Here is a 21,792-nt window from a genome sequence, read left to right on the forward strand (position 1 = left end):
CCTTTATCCCTTCCCCTACACTTATTTCTCTCTCATATCTGTAGGTAATCGAACAAGAAGCAATAGAGCTGAAGGACAGATTCTCAGGCCCCAGGCGCTCAGTGCTCGAGGATTCTGATAGTGGTGAACTGGAAGATATCGATGTCATTCCAAATGAAGAGATGCTTTTGGCATGTTTCATAACTTCAACCTATTGAATATTTGAGCTTGTGCATTCTGAAGTTTTCTGTCTTGTGTTTCTCGAGGTTGAAAACTCGGGTTCTTTCTTTTTTTTTAAAAAAAAACTTCAACTTGTGATGTATATTTCAGGCAATCAGTGAAAAGGGCTATGTTAAGAGGATGAAGGCTAATACATTCAATCTTCAGCATCGTGGCACTATTGGTAAATCCGTTGGAAAACTGAGAGTTGATGATACAATGTCGGATTTTCTTGTTTGCCATGCACATGACCATGTCCTCTTTTTCAGGTACCTCCTGCTAATTACCCATTTCCATTTTCTAAATCCGCTTTAACTGACACATTAAGATTATTTACTTACTTATCCCTGGCTTCGGAAATGCATTTTTCGGTTAATCTCCAGTGATCGTGGTATAGTCTACTCGTCCCGGGCATATAAAATTCCGGAATGTTCCCGTAATGCAGCCGGGACACCATTGGTTCAGGTGCTCAGTGCATCTATGCTTTGCTTTCACTATATAACTTTTTACTCAGCAGAAAAGCTAAGTGACCAATGTATTATTTTGATTATGGGAACAGATCATATCTCTTTCGAGTGGAGAAAGAATAACTTCAATCGTTCCTGTTAGTGAGTTTGGCCAAGATCGTTATCTTCTGATGCTTACGATGAATGGATTCATCAAGAAAGTTGCTGTGAATTTGTTCTCTGGAATACGTTCAACTGGAATCATAGCAATTCAATTGGTTTGTCTTGTTCTAATCTTTGAATTCTGTTCTTATTTCTATATGTACTTGTTAACAAGATCATTTTTAAAACCTAATATAATGCATTTTCCAGCTTCCTGGAGATGAATTGAAATGGGTTCGATGTTGCTCAAGTGACGACCTTGTGGCGATGGCATCTCTGAAAGGAATGGTCATCCTTAGTTCATGTGATGGTGTAAGTCGTGCTTTTTATTACAAAACAAAAACAAGATTTTGCATTGAAGATGAAAAATTGTCTTTTTCTTCAACCTTTTGCCAATGGCGTTTCAGACAGTGTTTGTGAAAAAGAATGTGTGTTTTTTTTTTAAATTGTGAATCAGGTTCGAACCCTTAGCAGAAATACAAAGGGAGTAACTGCAATGAGACTTAAACAAGGTGATAAGATGGCGAGCATGGACATTATACCAGCTTCCCTACGTAAAGATATGGAGAAGAAGTCGGAAGATCAATCTAGCGAGTAAGTTTTTAACCCCACAGATGGAAACCCTTAATAAAAATCTGATTCTCGAAAATTCGGTTACATGGCTTTTTTTAATGTTCTCTCACCAAATGAAAGTAGGAAGAGCTGCAGTGGTGGTCCATGGCTATTGTTTGTGTGCGAGAGTGGCTATGGAAAGCGTGTTCCAGTGAGTAGCTTCCGGATGTCGCCATTGTACAGAGTTGGCTTAGCTGGTTACAAGGTACAAACCCTTTTCTTGATCTCTATCCCCTTATCTCTGGTTCTCCTCGGTGGGTTCGGTCGGGTACCCGACATCGGTCTTGCCTTCTCGGGTTTTCCGGTGTACTTGCTCTCTCTCTTCCCTCGGCCCGGGTTACCATGGATATGGATAATTGGCCGAACTCGAACCTGAACTCAAATCCGAAGGTCGGGTTCTCATCAGCGATGGATTCATACTCTTCCCGTCAGTGGACGAGTATCCGAGATTTCCAGTACCCAACTCGTGGGCAGATACTCTGCGATTTTGGGGGGTTCAACAGGCATTTGGTTTGATAAGCACTGCTAACACCATTTTCTCGACTTGTTTCAGTTTGGGTCCAATGATCGTTTGGCTGCTGTTTTCGTGGTCGGTTACTCCTTAGCAGGTGAGAATACTCTCCCTTAAAAACACACTGGTCCTCTCTCTATTCATCTGTTCATCTTCCTAGACTTCACTCTCTCAAATCATGTCTGTGTTCAAATATTGCAGAGGATGGAGAGAGTGATGAACAAGTAGTTCTAGTGAGCCATAGTGGAACTGTCAACCGAATCAAAGTCAGGGACATCTCCATCCGTTCTCGTCGCGCTCGGTACTAAGAACAAATCCATACTCTTCCATGTGCCCCAAAATGTGCAACACTTTACGATTTTTTTTCCCGGGTTTCACAGGGGGGTGATTCTAATGCGGCTAGATCACACCGGAAAGATTCAATCAGCGTCTTTGATCTCGGGAGCAGAGGAACAAAGCGAAGGAATACCTCCTAACGATGACACTGAAGGTCAAGAATCTGAATCATCCCGAGAGGTTTCTGCAAGCCTGTAAATTTCTGTTTATCTTTCTTCTGGATGTCGCCATTATATATGCGAAGAGTGTGCCATCTTGTTTGGGAATTCCGACAACCTTGCGGTTGAGTAGGAGACAATCCCAGTACAGGTTGATCAGTAACACAGTGGTCATGTTGTTGTTCCCTTATCTAATGTCTCTGCAACTAGAAAAAGGAGGAAGTCGACGCATTTTCACTCCGCGTTTTGACGGCTGAATCATATGTTGAAATTTAAGATTGTCCGATGAGGAAGATGTGATCTGATCTTCTTGCTCATAATCTGAAACATTAGGATGGAAACCAAGAAGAAGAATAAAAGATGATGAATACCAAGAAGATTTCCAGAGTGGGCTTTGATTCTGTCCGAACGTTGACGGAAAGTTGGCCTGCAACGGTAAAGGCAAGACAAAGGACCTTTGGTCTGAGCCAGTGGATCCAAACATTATAATGAGGCGTCATTGATTCTTTCTTCCCGAGGGAAGCAAGCTTCCTCCAGAGGTTTTGGCGCGAAACATCAACGCCGACATTGAAGCCACGATAACGTTTCAGACACAGAACCTGAGAGATTCGTGTAGAATAGTAAGCGCCTTAAGGAGAAAATGCCACGTGTCGCTACGGCAGTTGAGAAGAGAAAAAAATGAAGTAATTCTTGTAAGTTCCCTTAATTATTGCTCAGATTACAAAGAAACCCCACATTTTTTAATTTCGACGACGGTTAACTACCACAAACTTTATAATTTCAAAACTTTATCCCTGTATACAGACCCAGAGAAGCTCCGGAGAAAAAAATTTCTCTACCTGCCCTTGGATCTCCGCCGGCGGCGGCGTCCTCCCAGGAGTTTTAGCATATTGTCAGTGACATCAACCGGAGAAGAATCAACCTGGTTTCCATCGTCAAGGTTAGAGCCATTTTCCGAGGTATGAGTTAACCAGGCCAAAGCCTCGACGGCTGCGTTTCTCTCGGCGAGCTGTTTGTTCTTCTGAGGCTTGCCAACGAACTGCATGCCTTTGAACTCCACAAGCGCTCTGAACTCGTTCGTCTTCAGATGTTTCGTCTTGTACTTTGGTGGGGAGTGTCCTGCTCTCATCAGAAGCGTCTGAAGCAGGCTTTTCGGGTTTGTTCCGTCTCTCGAGAATTTCTCCTCCCCGGATTTTGGTTGGTTTGGTCTCTTGGTGTCCCGACCGAAGACAAATCTTCCTTCGCATTGGTCTGAGGACACGAGTTCTTGGACCGCGAGCATGAGATACTTCCCTTCTTTGTGGATGTCAATGCTCGGATCTTCAAGCTGGAAGAAACAATGAAACAATGGTGAAAAAATCATTCTCTTTCTGCACTCCTTTTCATATGAAAAACCACACTGAGAGTGTGAAGAAATCTAAAGGTTCCACCTTTTTCTGGAGAAGCTTGTCGAGTTCTTCCTTCAGCTTCACATAGGACTCTGCCAAGTTTGGGTCCATGAAGAAATCGATGTACCCATCAAGCATTTTCAGATGCCCCAGCTGAAATGTAATGCAGATGTGAACGATCAGATCCATAACAATTCTTTTCCGAACAGTAAGGCGATAAATAGTTTGGTAAGAAAATCTTTTCTACCTGCACCCCATTGCTCAAGGCGCCGCCGAAAAGGATCAGAATGGAATCAGAGACACCAGTTGAATCCCGGATGAAAACTGCATTCACCTTTACTTTCTCGCCAAAGACTAACCACGGGTACGGAATAGTCTCGTACCGAGAATTTACAGAGTTCTGAATTTCGAATCATAAACCAATAAACTGTTAAATATTACACAGCGGTTTCAAGAGACTATATACTTCAGAATGTGATCGACGATAGCTCACCGCATATAATAATACTTGACCATCATCCATTGTCTTGAAAGACATGGAAGTCTCTCTGTGCTGAGAAAAAAATGAAAAAGAGCGTACATTGTGAATTCACTGAAACTGTGATCGGAAAGAAAAATTTACGGGCAAACAAAAAATCTCGGGTTTACCACAACAGATGCTATTCCAGGGTAAAGGCCAGAGCAAATGACAGCACGCACAAGATGTTGATTGTGACTTAGCTTGTTGTTTACCGATGAATCGTCTACCACTAAACCAGCTTCTTTCAGAATATAACTGAACTGTTTCCTCAGAGAATGTATTGCCTGAAGGGTTTGAGCAGAGAGGAAATTCCTCCACGAGAACTCATACGCCGATCCTTCTCTCTCCGCGGTTTTCCAACCTTCATAGGCGCGAACAAGCGCCATATGGTCACTATAGTCTTTTGCGGAGAATTTCGCCTTTGCTGTTCCAGCTAACTACACAAATAAGAGGAAGACATGTACGTTCTTTAAGTTTTTTCGGGATAAACCACGGGAATTCCACAAGCATTTCATTCATCTTCTTGACCAAAAAAGTCTGAGTAAAGGTTGAAACTTTGAAATACTGCTCAAGGTCCAGGAACAATTCCATCACAAAATCATAAAAAATCCAAAATTCAGAGTAGATTCAGTGATTATTTTTCTGCAGGATCTATGCAATATCATCAACAGATCGTTGTATACTCTTCATTATCCACAGTTTCATCGTATACTACTAGATAGGTAGGTGGACATTTTACTTACGGCCTTTTTGTCTTGCGGTAGGAGAAAAGGATCTCTGACGCTAAGCCCGGATACAATGGTAAGTATAGGATCAAAGCAGCGGAAGATAGCGCCCATTATTAGCATTTTCCCCAACTTGGGATCAACCGGAAGGATTGATAAGAACTTTCCTGATGGAACATCGAAAACAAGAAATCAAGTCATGCACTTGCAGGGACATGTGTTGTGCAAGAATTAGGAAGACTGACCAAGATTTGTCAGATTTTCCTTCTCATCTAGTGCTCCAATCTTTTTCAGAAACTCAATAGCGTTTTGCACCTGTCACGAAATATGCAATTATATCAAACATGTTCCTAAACCGAAAGGGCAATAGACAATCAGGAATCTATGAAGATTCTCATTGACACATAACCAGCCACTTACAGCCAAAGGTTCAGGAGCCTGAAGAGCAGCAGACAAGAATTCTCCAATGCTTTCAACCTGTAGACTTTTAATTTGCAAGCAGAGGGAGTTCAATGGAGTTCTCAGAAGTTCAGGAAGCTGATACTCAGCAAAAGCATCATAAACACATTTCGGGTATAGGTGATAACATTCTCCAGGCTGTACCCGCCCTGCTCTTCCCTTTCTCTGGAATCCAAAATATAAAAGAAAAAATGAGAGAGAAAAAAACCCGTGAAAGAAAACAGAGCCTCCAAGAAAAATCTCGAATACAGACATGAAACGTGTTCCTGAACTATCATATCCTTGTTTCAAAAATACCACGGATTCACCTGCCGAGCAGAAGCCTGAGATATCCACGACGGTATCAAGCACGGTGTATTGTTCAGAGCGTCGTATGTGGTCTCTTTCGCCTTTCCGCAATCAACCACAAAAACTACATCGTTTATCGTGATACTTGCTTCTGCCATATTCGTAGCAAGAACAATTTTGCGTATATCGGGAGGTGGTCTCTCAAAAATGAGCCTCTGCAGTACGAGTAGGAACGTGAAACAGAGGCAACTATATTAGAGAAGATATCTTACATAACTATATTTTTTCAATTATTTGTTGTTCTTAATAGGTTGAGAAAGCAGATGTAACTAAATCAACAGCCAAAACTCAAAGTGAAAGGACAACATGGAAATGACGCTTACCTGTTCTGCAGTTGCCATTGAGCCATGGCATGTCAAAAGCAGAACCCTGTTCGGATCACCTAAGAGGGGGTGGGCTTTAAGTTGGTCCCTAAGAGAGCTGATATCATCCCATCCAGTCATAAATACTAATATAGCGCCTGGACGTTCTTTCCGGCATATGTGACAAAGAACTGCCTCGATGAGATTAAATCCTATAGAATCAGGCATCCAACATGAAAGTGAATCACGTGTCCGGGAGCTATAGTTTTCAAAATTTGATTTGCTGAGAGCTTCCTGCAATTTTTGAAAAACGACATGTGAAGTAATCAATGATCATAGTAAACCCTAGACTTGCATTTTCAGAAAAAATATTCATGCTCTTCACCGTTCACATTTACAGAGAAAAAAACGGGTTAGTAAAGCTTGACAGTTGAGAAAAGAAATGGGGGTGGGGGGATTCATCTATATCTTCCCACACTTGAGATTTTACTGTTATGGTGAATAGCTGAAAAATTCTCCATTTCATATCCACAAAAATAAGCACAATACCTCAACAAGAATAGTGATCTTGTTTTTCCTTCTGCGTGGCATTAGCTGCCGTTGTGTTTTCCACGTCTTTTCTTGGCCATAATCATCAATTTGGTTGAAAGATGTTAGCTTACATCCAGTCATTTCAAGAACATCCTCCAAAAAATGCGCCTTCACTGGATACGTGAAGCCCTGAACAAGTTTTAAACTTTATGAGAAAATTAAACTATTGCATATTTTTCAAGTCAAGAGTGTGAATACCAAAATAATTGGCAAAAAAATGATGCAAAAGAGCATTTGGCTCACAGGAATGTGAATTTTCGGTGCTGCACCAAAATAATTGGAAAAGAGTTCGGCATTTAAAGTGGCACTCATCAGAATCAATCTCAAATCTGGACGCCGTGGAAGAAGCTCCTTCAACACAATTAATAGAAAATCTGCAAGCAACGGGAAAGAGAGGAGCATAAAAGAGAATTAGGACAAAAAGAGATGATTTACAAAACCGAAACACAATTTGGATTCGTAAGAATCAGTAGTATACCTTCGTTCATGCCTCGCTCATGAATCTCGTCAACAAAAACATGTGTTATGCCACTCAAGTTGCGATCACTGAGCAGCCGTCTGAGTAGAATACCACTTGTACAGAAAAGCAGATGGGTATTCTTTCCTTTCATCCCTTCCAATCGAACTTTGAACCCGACCTACCAAAAATTCTCCGCTGGTTATGAAATCAAGATAAACAAGAAACGTTCCAAACATAATTTCCCACTATTGATTGGAAGGAAGAATACTTTCGAATTCAAGTGAGTATGAATTTTGGGCATCCGGACTCACTGTTTCACCGAGGGGTTCTCCTCTCTCTGCCGACACTCTTAATGCTCCCCGACCAGACTCTATCTCTGATTCCAAAATGTACTGCGGAAGTTGAGTTGTCTTACCACATCCGGTCTCCCCAGAAATCACTATTACCTGAAATTTTTAAATGGCATCACTCATGCAGCAAGTAGGACACCTACAGTCATTCAATTTTCATGCTCAACAGAAAGAACTGTAAAAATCATCGTTTCTAAAGTTAACCTGGTTCTGAGCAATTGCTTGAAGAAGTCTTTCTTTTTCCTTGAATGAAGGTAACGACTTCCGAAACTCCATCATCTTCTTTCCCTCAGCAGATTCCTAATATTTCACCAAAATAAGTACCAAATAACTCAAAGTTCTTTGAGAAAGTTGTAACGAAACCAAGATATCACCTGCCAGCCTCTCTGCATATTACGCATGCGTAAACTCCTCTTTTGAAGCACCTTTTCCATTAACGACCCATCAAGAAATGAATAGGAGTTTTCATCAGGAATTTCTTCGGTCTGCTTGTTAGGCTGAGGCTCAGCTGAACTTTCACCATTTTTCCCTGAGTTTAGCTGCTGCCTATCAAGGTGTTCCTGAAGCAGCCCCTCGATCCTTCTCTGCAAACCCAAAGGAAGGACCACCTGCAGGCGAATATGCATTGAGACTTCACTTTAGCACAATACCACCAATCATAAAGCTATAAACAATCTACAACATCCGGGTTTTGGAAGACCCTGAAGGCATGGTTACCTCTCGTTGTGGCCTCTTATCGTCCAAGTCTGGGCGATAGTTGGGAAGAGGAACCTTGCTCGCAACCACCACTTTCCCATAGATCTCACTATTGATTTAGAACGAAAATGCCAAGGAGCGATATATGGATTAGCACCATAGCAAAGGAAATGCATTGGTATTGATCTGAGGGGAAAAGAAGATAAGGTTTATGCACCTGTACAGTCCCATCCTCTTGGCCAGATTCGAGATCTGTTCATAATCTCTTCGATCTCTTTTATCCCTAGATACAATTTCTTGTTCATTTTCATTCCGCAACAGCATTCCCAGTTTCCACTTCCACTCATCTATATTGGCCACTGAGGATGATGCCTACAAACAATTCTCCTTGCCATAAGTCAGATCATTCCCCGATTGGACATGAGAATTTAGTTGAGGAGAAAAAGGATACGATACAAGCCATTGAGAAATGAAAGTTTCAATGAAAATTTTCATGATATAGTCATCATCTACAATTCATCTTTATATACAACTATAAATTGCAATAAACAGCATATAACAAGTTTCAAATTTGATAGTATTTCTCCTTCTAAGATCAATAAGAAAACTTGATTAATCGAATTCACAAGTTTTTTGGGCACATTCGAGTTTCTTCTATACTTTAAACCCAGAAATTCATCTTTTCTCCTGGATTCAATAGCTTTTTTTTTTTTTTTGTAAAGATCCTGAATTCAATATCTAAAATCCAAAATTAAAACTTTGAATCCTATTTGAACAGAACACGAACCTTATGTTCCTCGAATTCACACTCGTACTCATCATCCGAAAACTGCTCGGCAGCATGTCCCCAGAGTCGACGACGAATAGGGAAGAAACTTCCGCCAATACAACCACTACACTTCGGGATAAGAAACAGAGTCGAACCAGACACCGAGATGCTCCTGCCGGCGAGATACGATCTCGACAGAGATGGATTCGAAGAGAAAGGCCGACAGCGAATCTTTGTTGTCTGCCCCAAAAAGAGGCTTATTTGCTTCGTGAATCGCATTCTAGAAAGGGATATCGATAATTAATCATGGCTCTAGAACTCGCTCCAACAGTGAACTTTTCTCCTCCTCCTCCTCCCCCAGTTTTCAAGCAAAGGAAACAACTTTCCGCTTGGTTCTGCTCTCAACCCAACTGGGTTCTCTCTTCCGACATAAAATTTTCAGTCAAGACAAATATCCAGAAGACGCAGATTAGGTTCCCTGACTTGGGTTTCCAGGGGTTTAGGGTTTATTCACAAATACGAAAAATACCTGTTTTTTTTTTCGGCAAATTTCACAAATGCTGAAATAATAAACAATGTAGAAAAATAAATTCGATATTTTCCCCCTCAACCATACCTTAAAATTATTATTGTTATCAAAAATTTAAAAAATACACGGAAATTATTTTGATAGAAGTATATGAATTTAACATTATATTTTGTATCCAAAGTACTGCCAACGAAAACGGTGAAATGGGCAAAAATCATTTCGTCTGAAAAATCACGCAGAGAGAATTAATTAATCAATGCAAAGGTGGAATCTGAAAGAAGTTACCTTTCTCTAAAGAAGCTTCGTCGAGTTCTTCCTTCAACATGAAGAACTCGACGAACCCATCAAGCATTTTCAGATGCCCTGCCTGAAAAAAATCGCAGATGCGCCTGACAAAGGGGGTACAAATGGATGACAGGAAGAGAGTGGCATCAGGTTGGTCCTGAGCAAGACAGCGAGATCGAAGCCGGAAGGGGTGGAAAGAGAGGCGAAGTCAGTTTTAATCGTAATATTCAGGCTCCAAACTCATCCGAAACCGAACTTAGTCTCATCTTCGTGCGAATATCGGATTTTCCAGATAACGGATCCCCACGTGACGGCTATGTCATCTCACACGCTTCTTCTTCAACAAAGAAAACACAAAGTTCTCTGCTTTCTTGCATTCTTACATCATCTTTCTTTACAAGATTTGATCCGCGTGTTATCATTGCCACAAAATCTTTGATTCAAGCCTTACCCACAACGTTAAATGGTAGTAGTTGCAGGTTCCTGATCACACGAATGAACTTGCCATGAAAAATGATGCGAAAAGCCTTCTCCCGTGATAACGTTAGAGATTCGAATGTAAACTATCCAGGTAGAGAGCATTCCGGTAAACATTCAAGAATGCTCGATTTTCAGACTGACATAACCTGACCAGAATGGAGGTAGTTCAGTTCTTTCTCGATACAACTAGTAGAAAACATGTTGCTAAGAACCTCTAAGGCTGCTGAAGCTAACTCCGATGAAGTAGGATTGTAGCTTTTCATCTTTGCGAGACTCGGCTTAACCTACAAAAATTTTGCCTAATCTGTCAGACTTTACTAGATAACAAAGAATCAGAATGGGTTTCAGCCAATTATCGAAGACAGCTAAAGATAAACCATTGTACCCGTCGAGAAACAGATAGAATGTAACAGAGACAAGCACCACAAATAAGCAAGGCCTTCTGGCAGCAGAACCCGAAGTTGACCTGTTTGCATCACGGTGTATTGGGTTATTACCATATTGAATGCAAGATTCCATCAGAAACAGGGTAGAGAGATTGACCTCGCAACAATGCTTGAAACTGATTCAGTTTCAAGTCCAAACCCATAAGGGAAGAGTGGGTCATAATGTGAATCCCCATAACTCATGGGCAACTGCTCAATGTTTCTGAACCATGTTATAGGAAGTTTACCACTGAATCCATGGTCTCCAAAAATAGCATCAGTGACACCTTGGCCTTCTGTCCCGGGTAGCCAAGCTGCCACCAAGGCTTCAATTGACGACATGTAAGGTTCCATCAAAATGGGTCTGCCCGAGATGAGCACTACGACACACTTCACGGCCTGACAAGTTGTAGTGACAATGGCAGGACCAGGGTCCTTCATGGCCAATTCAGTGCTATCCCCTGCTGTCTCAGCATAAGGGGTTTCACCAACAGCAACAATGGCATAAGCAAAGTTGTTGGACTTGATGAATTCAGCATCCGGGTTTTCACGGTAGATGACTTCTGTGCTCGGGTCAACAGCAGATTTTACAGCGCCAAGAATCGTAGTCCCTGAAAACGGAACGCAGAACTTTGATTTTGACATTCTTCTTCCCACACAAAACAAATGTTGCTAGGGAATTAGTATCAGTCTCAGGATAATAACTCCATATTTCGGGGAAAATAAAAGTTGGCAACATACCCCTAGTGGATTTGTCACCATCAAATCCTTGCCAAGTGATGGTCCATCCACCACACTGATAACCTAAATTATCAGCATGTGTCCCAGAGACAAGGATCTTTGAAGCCTTCCTAGGAAGTGGGAGCAGAGGATTGGTTTTGTTCCCATTTTTAAGTAACACAAGAGACTTCCTAACAGCTTCTCTTGCCAAGTCTCTATGTGCCTGACACGAATAAGAACTGTCATCATTGTGAAATTGCTTGCAACATCAAATTTCAAACTAATTGCAGAGTTGAAAGTACGAAAATTCCAGGTTGAACAACTTTAGCGAGTTCAGGAACGATGTCAGGTCAAACAAACCTGGCTTCCCAGTTCATTGACAAAGCTGTAATCAGCCAAAGGATTCTCGAAAAGACCCATGGTAAACTTCACAAACAGAATTCTTGTGACAGCATCATCAATCCGGCTCATAGGGATTACATTGTTCTTCACCAAGGATGTAAGATCATTGATGAACTCGGTGAAGTTGAAGGGGACCATTACCTGCAATACGTTAGTTTCAAAAATAGTTTGTTAAGCATGACAGTGTTTACAGTTTTCAGTTTCAGTCCAGAAATGTCCATGGTATTTGACACAAACCATATCGATGCCAGCTTGAATTGCAGCTTGGACAGAATATGTGTAGTTTAAATGTGGAGGTGAAGTAATTCTATCAATGCCCTGCCAATCTGAGATAACAAAACCCTGCACAATTCATCCAAAAATAGCCAGAAGTGAGCAGTGAAATTCACTCCTTGAGATTCAGTTTATCTACTATAAATTTTTCAAGTTCAATACATGAAAATAAATTCTTTTGGTTTTTGTCATGAGAAAAGCTTTCAAGAATATCTATCACATGAAAATTTAACGCTAAAAGGTTCTCAAAGAATGTGAATCCATTAAGAAAAGGATACTACAAGAACACAAAAAGGATATGAGAATGAATTGGTGAACACAAACCTTAAACTTAAGGATGCCCTTGAGGTACCCTGTGATCAGCTGGGTGTTTGCATGCATCTTCTCACCGTTCCAGCTTGAATATGATACCATGACTGTGGAAACGCCTTTGTAGATTGAATCAGCATATGCTGGCATGTGAATGCTGAGTAGACCATGCATGTCTATCATAGTATTGTTCTCATTTATTCCTCTGGTTGTCCCACCATCTCCCACAAAATGCTTGGCACATGCTGCAACCTTATCCCTACCGAAATTAAGTGAATGAAAGAATGAACAGATCATATAAGGCATATAATACACCAGACTAGCAGAATTCCTACTTGCCACCAACATATGGAACTCCATGTGTATAGCCAGGAGGAGGATCTCCTTGCAATCCGAGAATGATGTCAGTCATTTCTTCCACCACTTTGTGATCCTCGCTATAGCTCTCATAACACCTACCCCATCTGGGATCTCTACAAACCTACAGGAAACGAGCAAGGAACAAGTCCAATAAGTGCATCTAGTACTGTAGATATGAAGGTAGTTTGCCAGTTTTGTAATAATGCTAACATACACGGATATTGATTCATTTTAGATTCAGTACCGCAATGCATGGAGCAAAAGTGTATGGAATTCCAGTGGCTCTGACTTCTAGTGCAGTTGCAGATCCAATCCTCTTAACTAGATCAGGATCCCTGTGGAACTCGAAGTTCCAACATTAATGTCACTAATGCAGTTCCCAGCTGTTTGGAAGAGGAGAGGAAAGGAAACGAAGAAAGTACAGCATCTTCTGAATGGAAACAAATCAGAACTAATACTTGCCTGGTGGCTCCAAGCCCAACATTGTGCGGAAATATGGTAGCATTATAGACATTATTGTGCCCATGAACAGCATCGATGCCATATATCATTGGAATACCCAAACGACTTGATAAAGCTCCCTTTTGATAGTCATTTATCATATCAACCCAACTCTGAGCAGTTGCTTCAGGAAGTGGGGCACTACCACCACCACTCAATACACTGCCTATACATATCAAAAGGGCAAAATTCTATCAAGCATTTGATGTATCTGTTTCACATGTTCGGACAATAAGGGCAGTTCTCATGAATATTAAACGCCAGCAAAAAGGAGATGGGTAACAAAAAGCTTATCTAGTTCTTGAAGAACAAGATGATATGAAACCAGACTTAGGTGAACTCAAATCAAGAACGAGACCCTCTACATAGTTCAAGAATAGTCATTCAACATACTTGGAAACCGAAAACAAGAAAATAGAAAAATAAGTATTCAACGCATGGATCACCTATCAATATTGTATCATAGAGTTCAAGAATAGAGAGGAATTGAATGAGGCATAAAAAAAGAGATACTGGTCCTACATTGCGTAGAAGCAAGTTGAAATCTTTATAGTAATTCCGAGAAAGGCCCACCAAGTTTCCAACTTTATACCCAAATCATAAACAATGGTTGGCAATCAGGAAGAAATGGTCAAACTATGGCATAAAATTATAATATGTGAGGGAAAACATAGCATACCTATATAGTAATCTCTCATTATGTTGACAGAAGCAATGCTTCTGTCTATCTGCACCATCTGACCAATCTTCTCTTCCAGAGTCATTCTACTCAACAAATCTGCAACTCTATCTTCCACCTCCCGTTTCGGGTCTTTGAATAGAACGTAATCTCCTTCCACCGCACAAACCCACCCACATATCCACAAAATCCACAAAATTCTTGCCAAAATAATGCCCATTTTCGTGACGGGCAAATCTGAAAAATAGAAAAAATCGAAACCCAAAAACAACAATGGATTCTCAGTTCAAGCGTCACCTTAACAAAGAACCAGATGTCCCCTCACAACCTGTTCCTTCTATTTTCTCGTCACTTATCCTGAAAATTTTTCAAGCTCCTGTTTCTCCGCAGCCAAACAGAAAAAGCAAGCATTTTTTTTCCTCAAATGTAAAAAGCAAGCAAAAAAGCTAGAGAGAAAGAAAGCGCTTTTCCCCCCACAAAGATTCAAACTTTTGCTACTTTTTCAGATTGTATGCTTGGGCACAGAAAAGAACGTGAACCCACGATTCTGTGACCAAATTTTTCTTGTTTTATCTGCCAAATTCTTCAAGTTTTTTGCAAAATGAAGATAAAAATTCACTGAATCGAGCGATACTTCGAACAAAGAAAAAGGACTTACAGATGAAGAAGACGAACCCAAAAACAGAAATATGTTCTTTTGATTTTCTCAGTGAATGAAAGCGAGAAAAAAAGTTAAACGCTCTGAAGCAGATTCCGAGTGGAGGAGAAAATGGAGAGAGTGACAGTGAGACTAGGCATATTTCTCTATTTTTCTTCAAAAATAAAAATCAATTTGCTTATGGTCTCTGCCAATCGCATCCAGACACGTGTCACTAAACCTACATTACACCCCACACGCGTAACCTCACGCGCTCACACACCAGAGATCCTCCGCCTCGCGCCGCCGCAAGCTCCGTCGCCATGGCCGCCGTCATGGTTCAATAGCTGCGTTCTGAGAGCCGTCGATTAGTCTCTATTGCCGGCTTCGTCCGTGGACGGTCGCGATGAAGTGTGTAAAGAGGCCCTTGCTCGAAGTTAGGGATTTGAGAACTGTGTTCGTTAGAATTGAGGTAGGAGATTCTCAAGGGCATCGATTTTGTGGTCTACGAAGGAGAGGTGGGTACCAATCTCGTCAAATGATTGAATTTTGCTTCTGTAATTTTGACATTATTGCCTATTCATAGAATTAACTTTGTAATTTTATAAATTCAACCTCGATCTTGTGTAATCCTCTGGTTCTTAGATTGATATGTATTGATTTGAAACAGCCATCTAAAGCAACAAGTTTTTCCTCAAAACTTTTCTCGAGGGCCGAGAACTTCCGAGTCAGAAATCTGATCTGTGATAATGAATCGGCACAGGAAAAAGTTATCTTTAGTACTATACATCCAACAAGAAGAACACTGATGTATAATGTGCTATACAAACGTATGTTTTGAGCGTTTTTGTGAATGTCCTGATGAACTTGTGGGGATCAGTGGGTTCCTGGGTATTGCTATATATAGCTTCTTTGTTGAAATTTTGTTGAAGGTTCATGCGATGATGGGGAAGAGTGGCTCAGGGGGAGGGGGACATTTTCGAAGGTGAACATCTCATCGGTTTGTTCATGAAGATTGAACTATTGCATCTCAGGATAATCTCGACGGCACAGAATTCCCAGTCTGTTCTCTCAGTGAGGGCTTATATATTGCAGGTTCTTGTTGGCCATCCAGATTATGAAGTAATGGGGAGACAGTACTGTGTTTAAAGCCTAGAATCTGCTTGACTTGGAACCAGAGGAAAGACCTCTCGCCGCCCTCTGAATGAGTTTTCCAGTCCCCGATTGAGATCCCGGATGTTAGCTTAGCAATATGGATTTCTCGCATATGGTGTTGTTCAGTGCTCGACGAAAGAAAGCTTGGTGAGCAAGAACTTGATCCAATCAGCTTCTTTGGCTTCTCATTAACTGAAACTCAATCGAGCTTGCAGGTCCTTGGAGCTGATTTGGCTATACTGGATGAAATTGAATCTGGTTTGGATATCGATGCTCTTCAAGGCGTGGCGAAAGCAGTGAACAGACCGTTGATCCCGAAGAAATCCGTTTTAATGATAACCCACTGCCAACATCTACTGAAGTCCATCAAAAAACCGACTTTCAAACACATCATGGTGAGTTTTCTTGCAAAACCAGCTTGCTTTGACTGGTCCATAAAATGGATGCATGATCAAACCCTGATCGCCTGTATTTCAATTCCATCAATAATATAGCATCTAGTGAGTCACTTCAAGTTTCCTCTCAAGTTGTGAAACCAACGAACATATATTTGTTTTTGTTTAGGAAGACATAAGAATCATAAAAACCATGGATATCTGCTTTGCTAGACAGGGATATTACTCTTTAGGAAAATATGACATTTTTCCATTTTTGTGGTGCTGCATTTGCAAAAATGTTTCCTAATAGGTCATCTCTTTCTTATCATACCACCAAATACTCAAAATCTTCGCATTTAATTTTCATAGATCAACTAAATTAAAATAATAAGAAACAAATAACACTATAAGGTATATTATCTGATGCAATATTTTTAGGTTTATATTTTCCTCTACCTCAATCAAACAACAAAAGTGTCTGATAATTGATAAGATCTCTGAGAAAATACTTCATTGGGTCCATTTTTTTTCAGTTATCATTTTGTCTCGAAATTGTATCATATTTAGAGCACATGTTTAACACAATCTGTCCGCAAAAATCGTTGAGACAAAACCCGACAGGGGTCCTCTGTTTCATCTTCCTCCCCCCGACTCACTAAACTATACATCTTCCACCAGTTGATGCAAGTGTCGTGCTATTAAACGATCCCTGGGTTTTCTCTCCTCTTTTATTTTCTTCCTTTTTCCGGTGGTTTCTCCTGGGTTTGCTTCATTGCCTCGATTTCTTACCTGGGTTCGTCTAAAGTTTCGATTTTTCTGATGCCATTTTGATTTTTTTTTGCTTGTTCACTTGATACGTTGTTTGCAGCATTCTCTGTATCGGTTTTTGTTGCTGCTGCTGCTTATTGTCACCTGGAAGATACACCTCCAGTGTTCTGTTTTAACTTATTGATTTGAGTCAGATTCTGAATCATTTGAATACTCAATCTACCTATATCGGAGTAGAAGTCGTTATCTGATTCCGGAATGTTCAATATTTGATGTCTGATGTTGTTCAACAACTCAGCCGTATGATATAAAGGATGTAGTGTGGTTGCTCTGAGATGATGCCATTGCGTTCTTTTGATCAGATCTTGATGTAGAGAGATTACTTGATGATTTTCTGGAGAAGGGATTAGGAGAATTAAGGATATTAGATGGGGAATACCTGTGTAGGACCAAGCATTACCAGCAATGTAGGGTTTTTGCAATCTGTTTCCTCAGCAATATGGCCGCCATGGAAGGGGGATCATTTGGTTTCCCAGACTAACGACGAAGCTGCCAATGAAGCACCTTCGAGGGAATTGCAATCTCCACTACCTGCAGTGCAAGATAAACCCCCTGAACAGCTCACAATGCTTAAGCCAGAGGCTAACACCGAAACGGAACCAAAACCCGAACCAGAGGTACAATCTGAAACCGACCCAGAATCCCAATCAGAAACAAACTCAACGACAAAATCCGGAACTAAACCAGAAACCAAGCCAGAAGCCAAACCCGGCATTCCAGCTAAACCGAAGAAGCCTACACATATGAAGAGAGTGTCCAATGCTGGGCTTAGAACCGAGTCATTGTTGCAGAGGAAGACTGAAAACTTTAAGGAATTATATTCCTTGGGAAGGAAACTCGGACAAGGGCAGTTTGGGACAATATTTTTATGTGTGGAGAAGACTACGGGGAAAGAGCATGCCTGCAAGTCAATTTCTCAGAGGAAGGTTTTTGCAATCTGTTTCCTCAGCAATATGGCCGCCATGGAAGGGGGATCATTTGGTTTCCCAGACTAACGACGAAGCTGCCAATGAAGCACCTTCGAGGGAATTGCAATCTCCACTACCTGCAGTGCAAGATAAACCCCCTGAACAGCTCACAATGCTTAAGCCAGAGGCTAACACCGAAACGGAACCAAAACCCGAACCAGAGGTACAATCTGAAACCGACCCAGAATCCCAATCAGAAACAAACTCAACGACAAAATCCGGAACTAAACCAGAAACCAAGCCAGAAGCCAAACCCGGCATTCCAGCTAAACCGAAGAAGCCTACACATATGAAGAGAGTGTCCAATGCTGGGCTTAGAACCGAGTCATTGTTGCAGAGGAAGACTGAAAACTTTAAGGAATTATATTCCTTGGGAAGGAAACTCGGACAAGGGCAGTTTGGGACAATATTTTTATGTGTGGAGAAGACTACGGGGAAAGAGTATGCCTGCAAGTCGATTTCTAAGAGGAAGTTATCAACAGACGAGGATGTGGAGGATGTTAGAAGGGAGATTCAGATAATGCATCACTTGTCTGGTCACCCAAATGTAATATCCATTAAAGGGGCTTATGAGGATGCTGTGGCAGTACATCTTGTGATGGAGCTATGTGCAGGTGGTGAGCTTTTCGATAGAATACTTAAACGTGGTCATTATACTGAGAGGAAAGCAGCTGAGCTCACACGAACCATAGTTGGGATCGTGGAAGCTTGTCATTCTCTTGGTGTCATGCATCGAGACCTGAAGCCCGAGAATTTTCTGTTCGTCAGTAAACAGGAAGAGTCTCTCTTGAAGGCAATTGACTTTGGATTGTCAATATTCTTCAAGCCAGGTAATGCATTCTATTGCTACGTGATTATCAAATCTCAATCTTAGCCTAAATGTCATGTTTCTGGATTGGAAAAAGATTATAATTCAAAATTTTTGTTGGATATTGTAATCCAATTCCTTCATTTGCAGGCGATGTTTTCACCGGCGTTGTTGGTAGCCCATATTATATAGCTCCAGAAGTCCTTCGAATGCATTATGGTCCTGAAGCAGACGTATGGAGTGCTGGTGTGATTGTTTACGTTTTATTAAGCGGAGTTCCTCCATTCTGGGGTGGTATGAATCATAGATTCTGATCAACTCATCAATTACTTGTTTATATTGGACTCTTTCAATATTTTTTTGTTATTGTATCTGTTAATACCCAGAAACCGAGCAAGGAATTTTCGAACAGATCCTCCATGGAGATGTTGACTTCACATCTGATCCCTGGCCTAGCATCTCTGAAAGTGCAAAAGACTTAGTGAGGAAAATGCTCGTGCGAGACCCAAACAGAAGATTAACTGCCCACCAAGTTTTATGTAAGTTGTTTCAAACTGAACCTTCGGCCCTTATCCTTGATTATTTTGAGCACAAATCGACTAATACACTCCTCCCTTTTATAGTTGAGTAAGATCTGTGTTATTACAAATCATAACCATTTGAGCTTTTCACCGTTCTTTGTTCTGAAGAACTTTTGCTTTTGAACAGGTCATCCATGGGTGAAAGTTGATGGAACAGCTCCAGACAAGCCTCTGGATTCCGCTGTTCTGAGCCATATGAAGCAATTTTCTGCCATGAACAAGTTCAAGAAGATGGCTCTTAGAGTAAGTGAATCAATATCTGAAGACCATATCCCATCAGAAAGCCAAAATCTTTTGTCATCCTACCTCTTTATTCATAAGAAAGAAAGAGAACACACAGTAAGTTTAGTGTTTTCCTTCTTTCTTTAGGTCATTGCTGAGATCTTATCCGAGGAGGAAATAGCTGGCTTGAAAGGAATGTTCAAGATGATAGACACTGACAAGAGTGGTCAGATAACTTTCGAAGAACTGAAAGCAGGACTGAAACGGGTTGGTGCCAATCTCAAGGAATCTGAAATTCGTGACCTAATGCAAGCTGTAAGTGTTAACACGTTGCTTCCTCTTTATTTCTCCACATCATTTGCCATGATTTTTCCTCTCTTAGTTGAGAAACACAGTTCGACTTTTGTCGGTTGGAATGTTCTATGCTGTTCCAAACTGTAACAAGTTCCATTCCTTTTTCATCGTTTCCTCTTTTACCACGAACTCCAAACCAGACATCTTCATGATTTCTATCATGTTCTAGGCTGATGTGGACAACAGTGGAACAATAGATTACAAGGAGTTCATAGCCGCTACATTGCATCTGAACAAAATAGAGAGGGAGGACCATTTATTTGCGGCCTTTTCTTACTTTGACAAGGATGGGAGCGGTTATATCACTGCAGACGAGCTCCAGCAAGCTTGTGAGGAGTTCGGTGTAGAGGATTTCCGAATAGAAGAAATGATGCGAGATGTTGATCAAGACAACGTAAGATCTTCTCACCCATCACCACGTCACTATTTGCCTATGGCTTGATCATAATCGTTATACATAAAGCTGAAAAGGACAGAATTTTGTAGGGTTTTTAGAGGGAATCCAGAATATGAGGGATTGAAATTATAGTCACAGATCCATAATCCATTGCTTGAAGATTAAAGTGTATTTCAAGAACTTTCTTCAGTTCTCGCTTCCAAGTTCTGTGGAATTGATACGAATCAACCGAATTCTTTAACACATCGGGTCATGGCTGCAGGATGGGCGGATAGACTATAACGAGTTTGTGGCAATGATGCAGAAAGGGACCATCACTGCCGGACCGGCGAAGAAGGGTCTAGAAACTTGCTTTACCATTGCACTGAGACAATAGTTTCAGGTGTTTCGAAACAGGAAGAATAGAGATCAATACATACGATGGTTTTGTGTAGCAGAGTGCATAGCCTATACTCTGTTTTAGTCTCTAGAAAGTTCCAATCTTTTGGTGAGATTTTTGTTCTGAACTTGTTTCAGCAGCATTCTCTGTGCAGATATAGGGTTTTTTTCTTTTTTTTTTCAGTTACTTCCGGACATATGGGAAACAATTGTGACATTGCCGGAAACAGACAAGTTTACTATATGTTCCCAACTGATAGGGTCAACTCACAAGTTCTTAACTGCATTACTCTCCAAACTTCACTTCTTCTGATGTTGTCAGGTTTTCATGAAGTTATGATCTTTCCCCAAAATTGTTCTGTAACTTTGTCTGTTTGACAAAAATCCGCCGGTTTTTATATAAGTTCTTGCATGATTGGAGGTTTTAGAATCTAAAAAAAAAAAAAAAAAATTATCATTTCAAATTTTTATAAAATTATTTTTATTAGAAATTTGAAAAAATATTTTGATGAAAAAATCAATGAAAAACCAAAAAACACATTTTTTGGATTTATAAATATTATAGAATCCAAAAACCAAAAATCAAAAACTAAAAACTAAAATCCAAAAACTAAAACCAAAAACTCAAAATAAAAATCATTCCCAAAGGCTAAATTTCAATATTAATCCTGTGGGTTTATTATTATATTTTTGGACCTTATATATTTTGGCCCATCAATCTAAAATCGAAATTACCAAGAGATAGTTATATATTTTAGATTTTATTCTTTAAAAAAATGTATTTGCAGTGGGAAAGTGAAAGTGGGTCTTACTATTGAAAGTGTTTTCAACTAAATAATTTAGACCACTAAAAAATTTAAAGAATAAGTTTTTGGTTGGGGTACGACTTCTTGGCTCATAATTATTAAATTAAATTAACTTTTTTATTTGAAAAAGAGTTGTTCAATTTGACATTTTTATTTAAATAATCATCTCAGATCAACATCCATTCACATGCGCACATATAATAAAACGAATAAATTACTTTTAGTTTTAATATGACATTGTATCATTTGAATAGTTTGACTTTTTTTTTTTGTCTTGTAGAACACTT

The 21,792-nt window shown here is 40.3% G+C and overlaps 4 protein-coding genes across 9 annotated transcripts in view; 2 read left to right on the forward strand and 2 right to left on the reverse strand.

Moving 5' to 3' along the window:
• LOC104826959 (DNA gyrase subunit A, chloroplastic/mitochondrial) overlaps window positions 1-2,660 on the forward strand; it is an 8,222-nt gene extending 5,562 nt beyond the window's left edge. Inside the window, exons 19-28 of one of the 2 annotated variants that reach the window (XM_010559945.2) lie at window positions 45-170; window positions 310-467; window positions 582-663; window positions 758-922; window positions 1,017-1,118; window positions 1,264-1,400; window positions 1,500-1,623; window positions 1,972-2,026; window positions 2,131-2,230; window positions 2,310-2,660. In XM_010559945.2, coding sequence (XP_010558247.1) covers window positions 45-170; window positions 310-467; window positions 582-663; window positions 758-922; window positions 1,017-1,118; window positions 1,264-1,400; window positions 1,500-1,623; window positions 1,972-2,026; window positions 2,131-2,230; window positions 2,310-2,463 — 1,203 coding nt within the window. In that variant the 3' untranslated portion in view covers window positions 2,464-2,660. The remainder of the gene's footprint in view (window positions 1-44; window positions 171-309; window positions 468-581; window positions 664-757; window positions 923-1,016; window positions 1,119-1,263; window positions 1,401-1,499; window positions 1,624-1,971; window positions 2,027-2,130; window positions 2,231-2,309) is intronic. The other variant, XM_010559946.2, reaches the window with a different exon arrangement.
• Window positions 2,661-2,776: 116 nt separating this feature from the next.
• LOC104826958 (DExH-box ATP-dependent RNA helicase DExH3) lies at window positions 2,777-10,241 on the reverse strand. The gene is made up of 20 exons (XM_010559944.2): window positions 9,050-10,241; window positions 8,480-8,634; window positions 8,284-8,371; window positions 7,941-8,174; window positions 7,771-7,866; window positions 7,528-7,662; window positions 7,235-7,394; window positions 7,000-7,130; window positions 6,715-6,885; window positions 6,187-6,459; window positions 5,824-6,018; window positions 5,477-5,680; window positions 5,302-5,371; window positions 5,075-5,223; window positions 4,460-4,768; window positions 4,305-4,364; window positions 4,059-4,211; window positions 3,854-3,964; window positions 3,263-3,750; window positions 2,777-3,022 (listed from the first exon to the last, which is right to left on the reverse strand). Exons 1-20 carry the CDS (start codon window positions 9,308-9,310, stop codon window positions 3,010-3,012), a joined length of 3,456 nt encoding a protein of 1,151 aa, XP_010558246.1. The 5' UTR covers window positions 9,311-10,241; the 3' UTR covers window positions 2,777-3,009.
• Window positions 10,242-10,359: 118 nt separating this feature from the next.
• Window positions 10,360-14,753, reverse strand: LOC104826957 (beta-glucosidase BoGH3B). 2 transcript variants are annotated; one of them, XM_010559942.2, is made up of 12 exons: window positions 14,653-14,753; window positions 13,995-14,231; window positions 13,277-13,481; window positions 13,059-13,149; window positions 12,790-12,935; window positions 12,470-12,713; window positions 12,110-12,214; window positions 11,831-12,013; window positions 11,492-11,693; window positions 10,869-11,361; window positions 10,711-10,791; window positions 10,360-10,609 (listed from the first exon to the last, which is right to left on the reverse strand). In XM_010559942.2, exons 2-12 carry the CDS (start codon window positions 14,212-14,214, stop codon window positions 10,585-10,587), a joined length of 1,995 nt encoding a protein of 664 aa, XP_010558244.1. In that variant the 5' UTR covers window positions 14,215-14,231; window positions 14,653-14,753; the 3' UTR covers window positions 10,360-10,584. The 2 variants fall into 2 exon arrangements, with proteins under 2 accessions (XP_010558244.1, XP_010558245.1); XM_010559943.1 differs by having other exon boundaries at window positions 13,995-14,370; window positions 14,653-14,750.
• A 63-nt stretch (window positions 14,754-14,816) lies between these two features.
• On the forward strand, window positions 14,817-20,985 carry LOC104826956 (calcium-dependent protein kinase 1-like). 4 transcript variants are annotated; one of them, XM_010559937.2, is made up of 12 exons: window positions 14,817-15,149; window positions 15,564-15,616; window positions 15,727-15,933; window positions 16,002-16,181; window positions 17,032-17,403; window positions 17,918-18,789; window positions 18,918-19,061; window positions 19,154-19,306; window positions 19,476-19,591; window positions 19,718-19,885; window positions 20,094-20,318; window positions 20,584-20,985. In XM_010559937.2, the coding sequence occupies exons 5-12, from the start codon at window positions 17,360-17,362 to the stop codon at window positions 20,695-20,697; spliced, it is 1,836 nt and encodes a 611-aa protein (XP_010558239.1). In that variant the 5' UTR covers window positions 14,817-15,149; window positions 15,564-15,616; window positions 15,727-15,933; window positions 16,002-16,181; window positions 17,032-17,359; the 3' UTR covers window positions 20,698-20,985. The 4 variants fall into 4 exon arrangements, with proteins under 4 accessions (XP_010558239.1, XP_010558240.1, XP_010558242.1 ...); XM_010559938.2 differs by having other exon boundaries at window positions 17,294-17,403; XM_010559940.2 differs by having other exon boundaries at window positions 14,897-15,149; window positions 20,626-20,985.
• Window positions 20,986-21,792: the final 807 nt, after the last annotated feature.

Source organism: Tarenaya hassleriana, unplaced genomic scaffold (genome assembly GCF_000463585.1).
Source record: "Tarenaya hassleriana unplaced genomic scaffold, ASM46358v1 Cleome5, whole genome shotgun sequence".
NCBI classification, from domain to species: Eukaryota; Viridiplantae; Streptophyta; class Magnoliopsida; order Brassicales; family Cleomaceae; genus Tarenaya; species Tarenaya hassleriana.

Coding starts and splice junctions, on each gene's coding strand:
- LOC104826956 (XM_010559937.2), top strand. CDS start 17,360: ATGGGGAATACCTGTGTAGGACCAAGCATTACCAGCAATGTAGG. Junction 19,307..19,475: donor AACTGCCCACCAAGTTTTAT/GTAAGTTGTTTC, acceptor GCTTTTGAACAG/GTCATCCATGGGTGAAAGTT. Junction 19,886..20,093: donor TTCGTGACCTAATGCAAGCT/GTAAGTGTTAAC, acceptor ATCATGTTCTAG/GCTGATGTGGACAACAGTGG.
- LOC104826958 (XM_010559944.2), bottom strand. CDS start 9,310: ATGCGATTCACGAAGCAAATAAGCCTCTTTTTGGGGCAGACAACAAAG. Junction 8,175..8,283: donor ATAAGAGGCCACAACGAGAG/GTAACCATGCCT, acceptor ATTCGCCTGCAG/GTGGTCCTTCCTTTGGGTTT. Junction 5,372..5,476: donor AGGCTCCTGAACCTTTGGCT/GTAAGTGGCTGG, acceptor ATTTCGTGACAG/GTGCAAAACGCTATTGAGTT.
- LOC104826957 (XM_010559942.2), bottom strand. CDS start 14,214: ATGGGCATTATTTTGGCAAGAATTTTGTGGATTTTGTGGATATGTGGG. Junction 13,482..13,994: donor AATGAGAGATTACTATATAG/GTATGCTATGTT, acceptor TGATATGTATAG/GCAGTGTATTGAGTGGTGGT. Junction 12,714..12,789: donor GTTCCATATGTTGGTGGCAA/GTAGGAATTCTG, acceptor TAATTTCGGTAG/GGATAAGGTTGCAGCATGTG.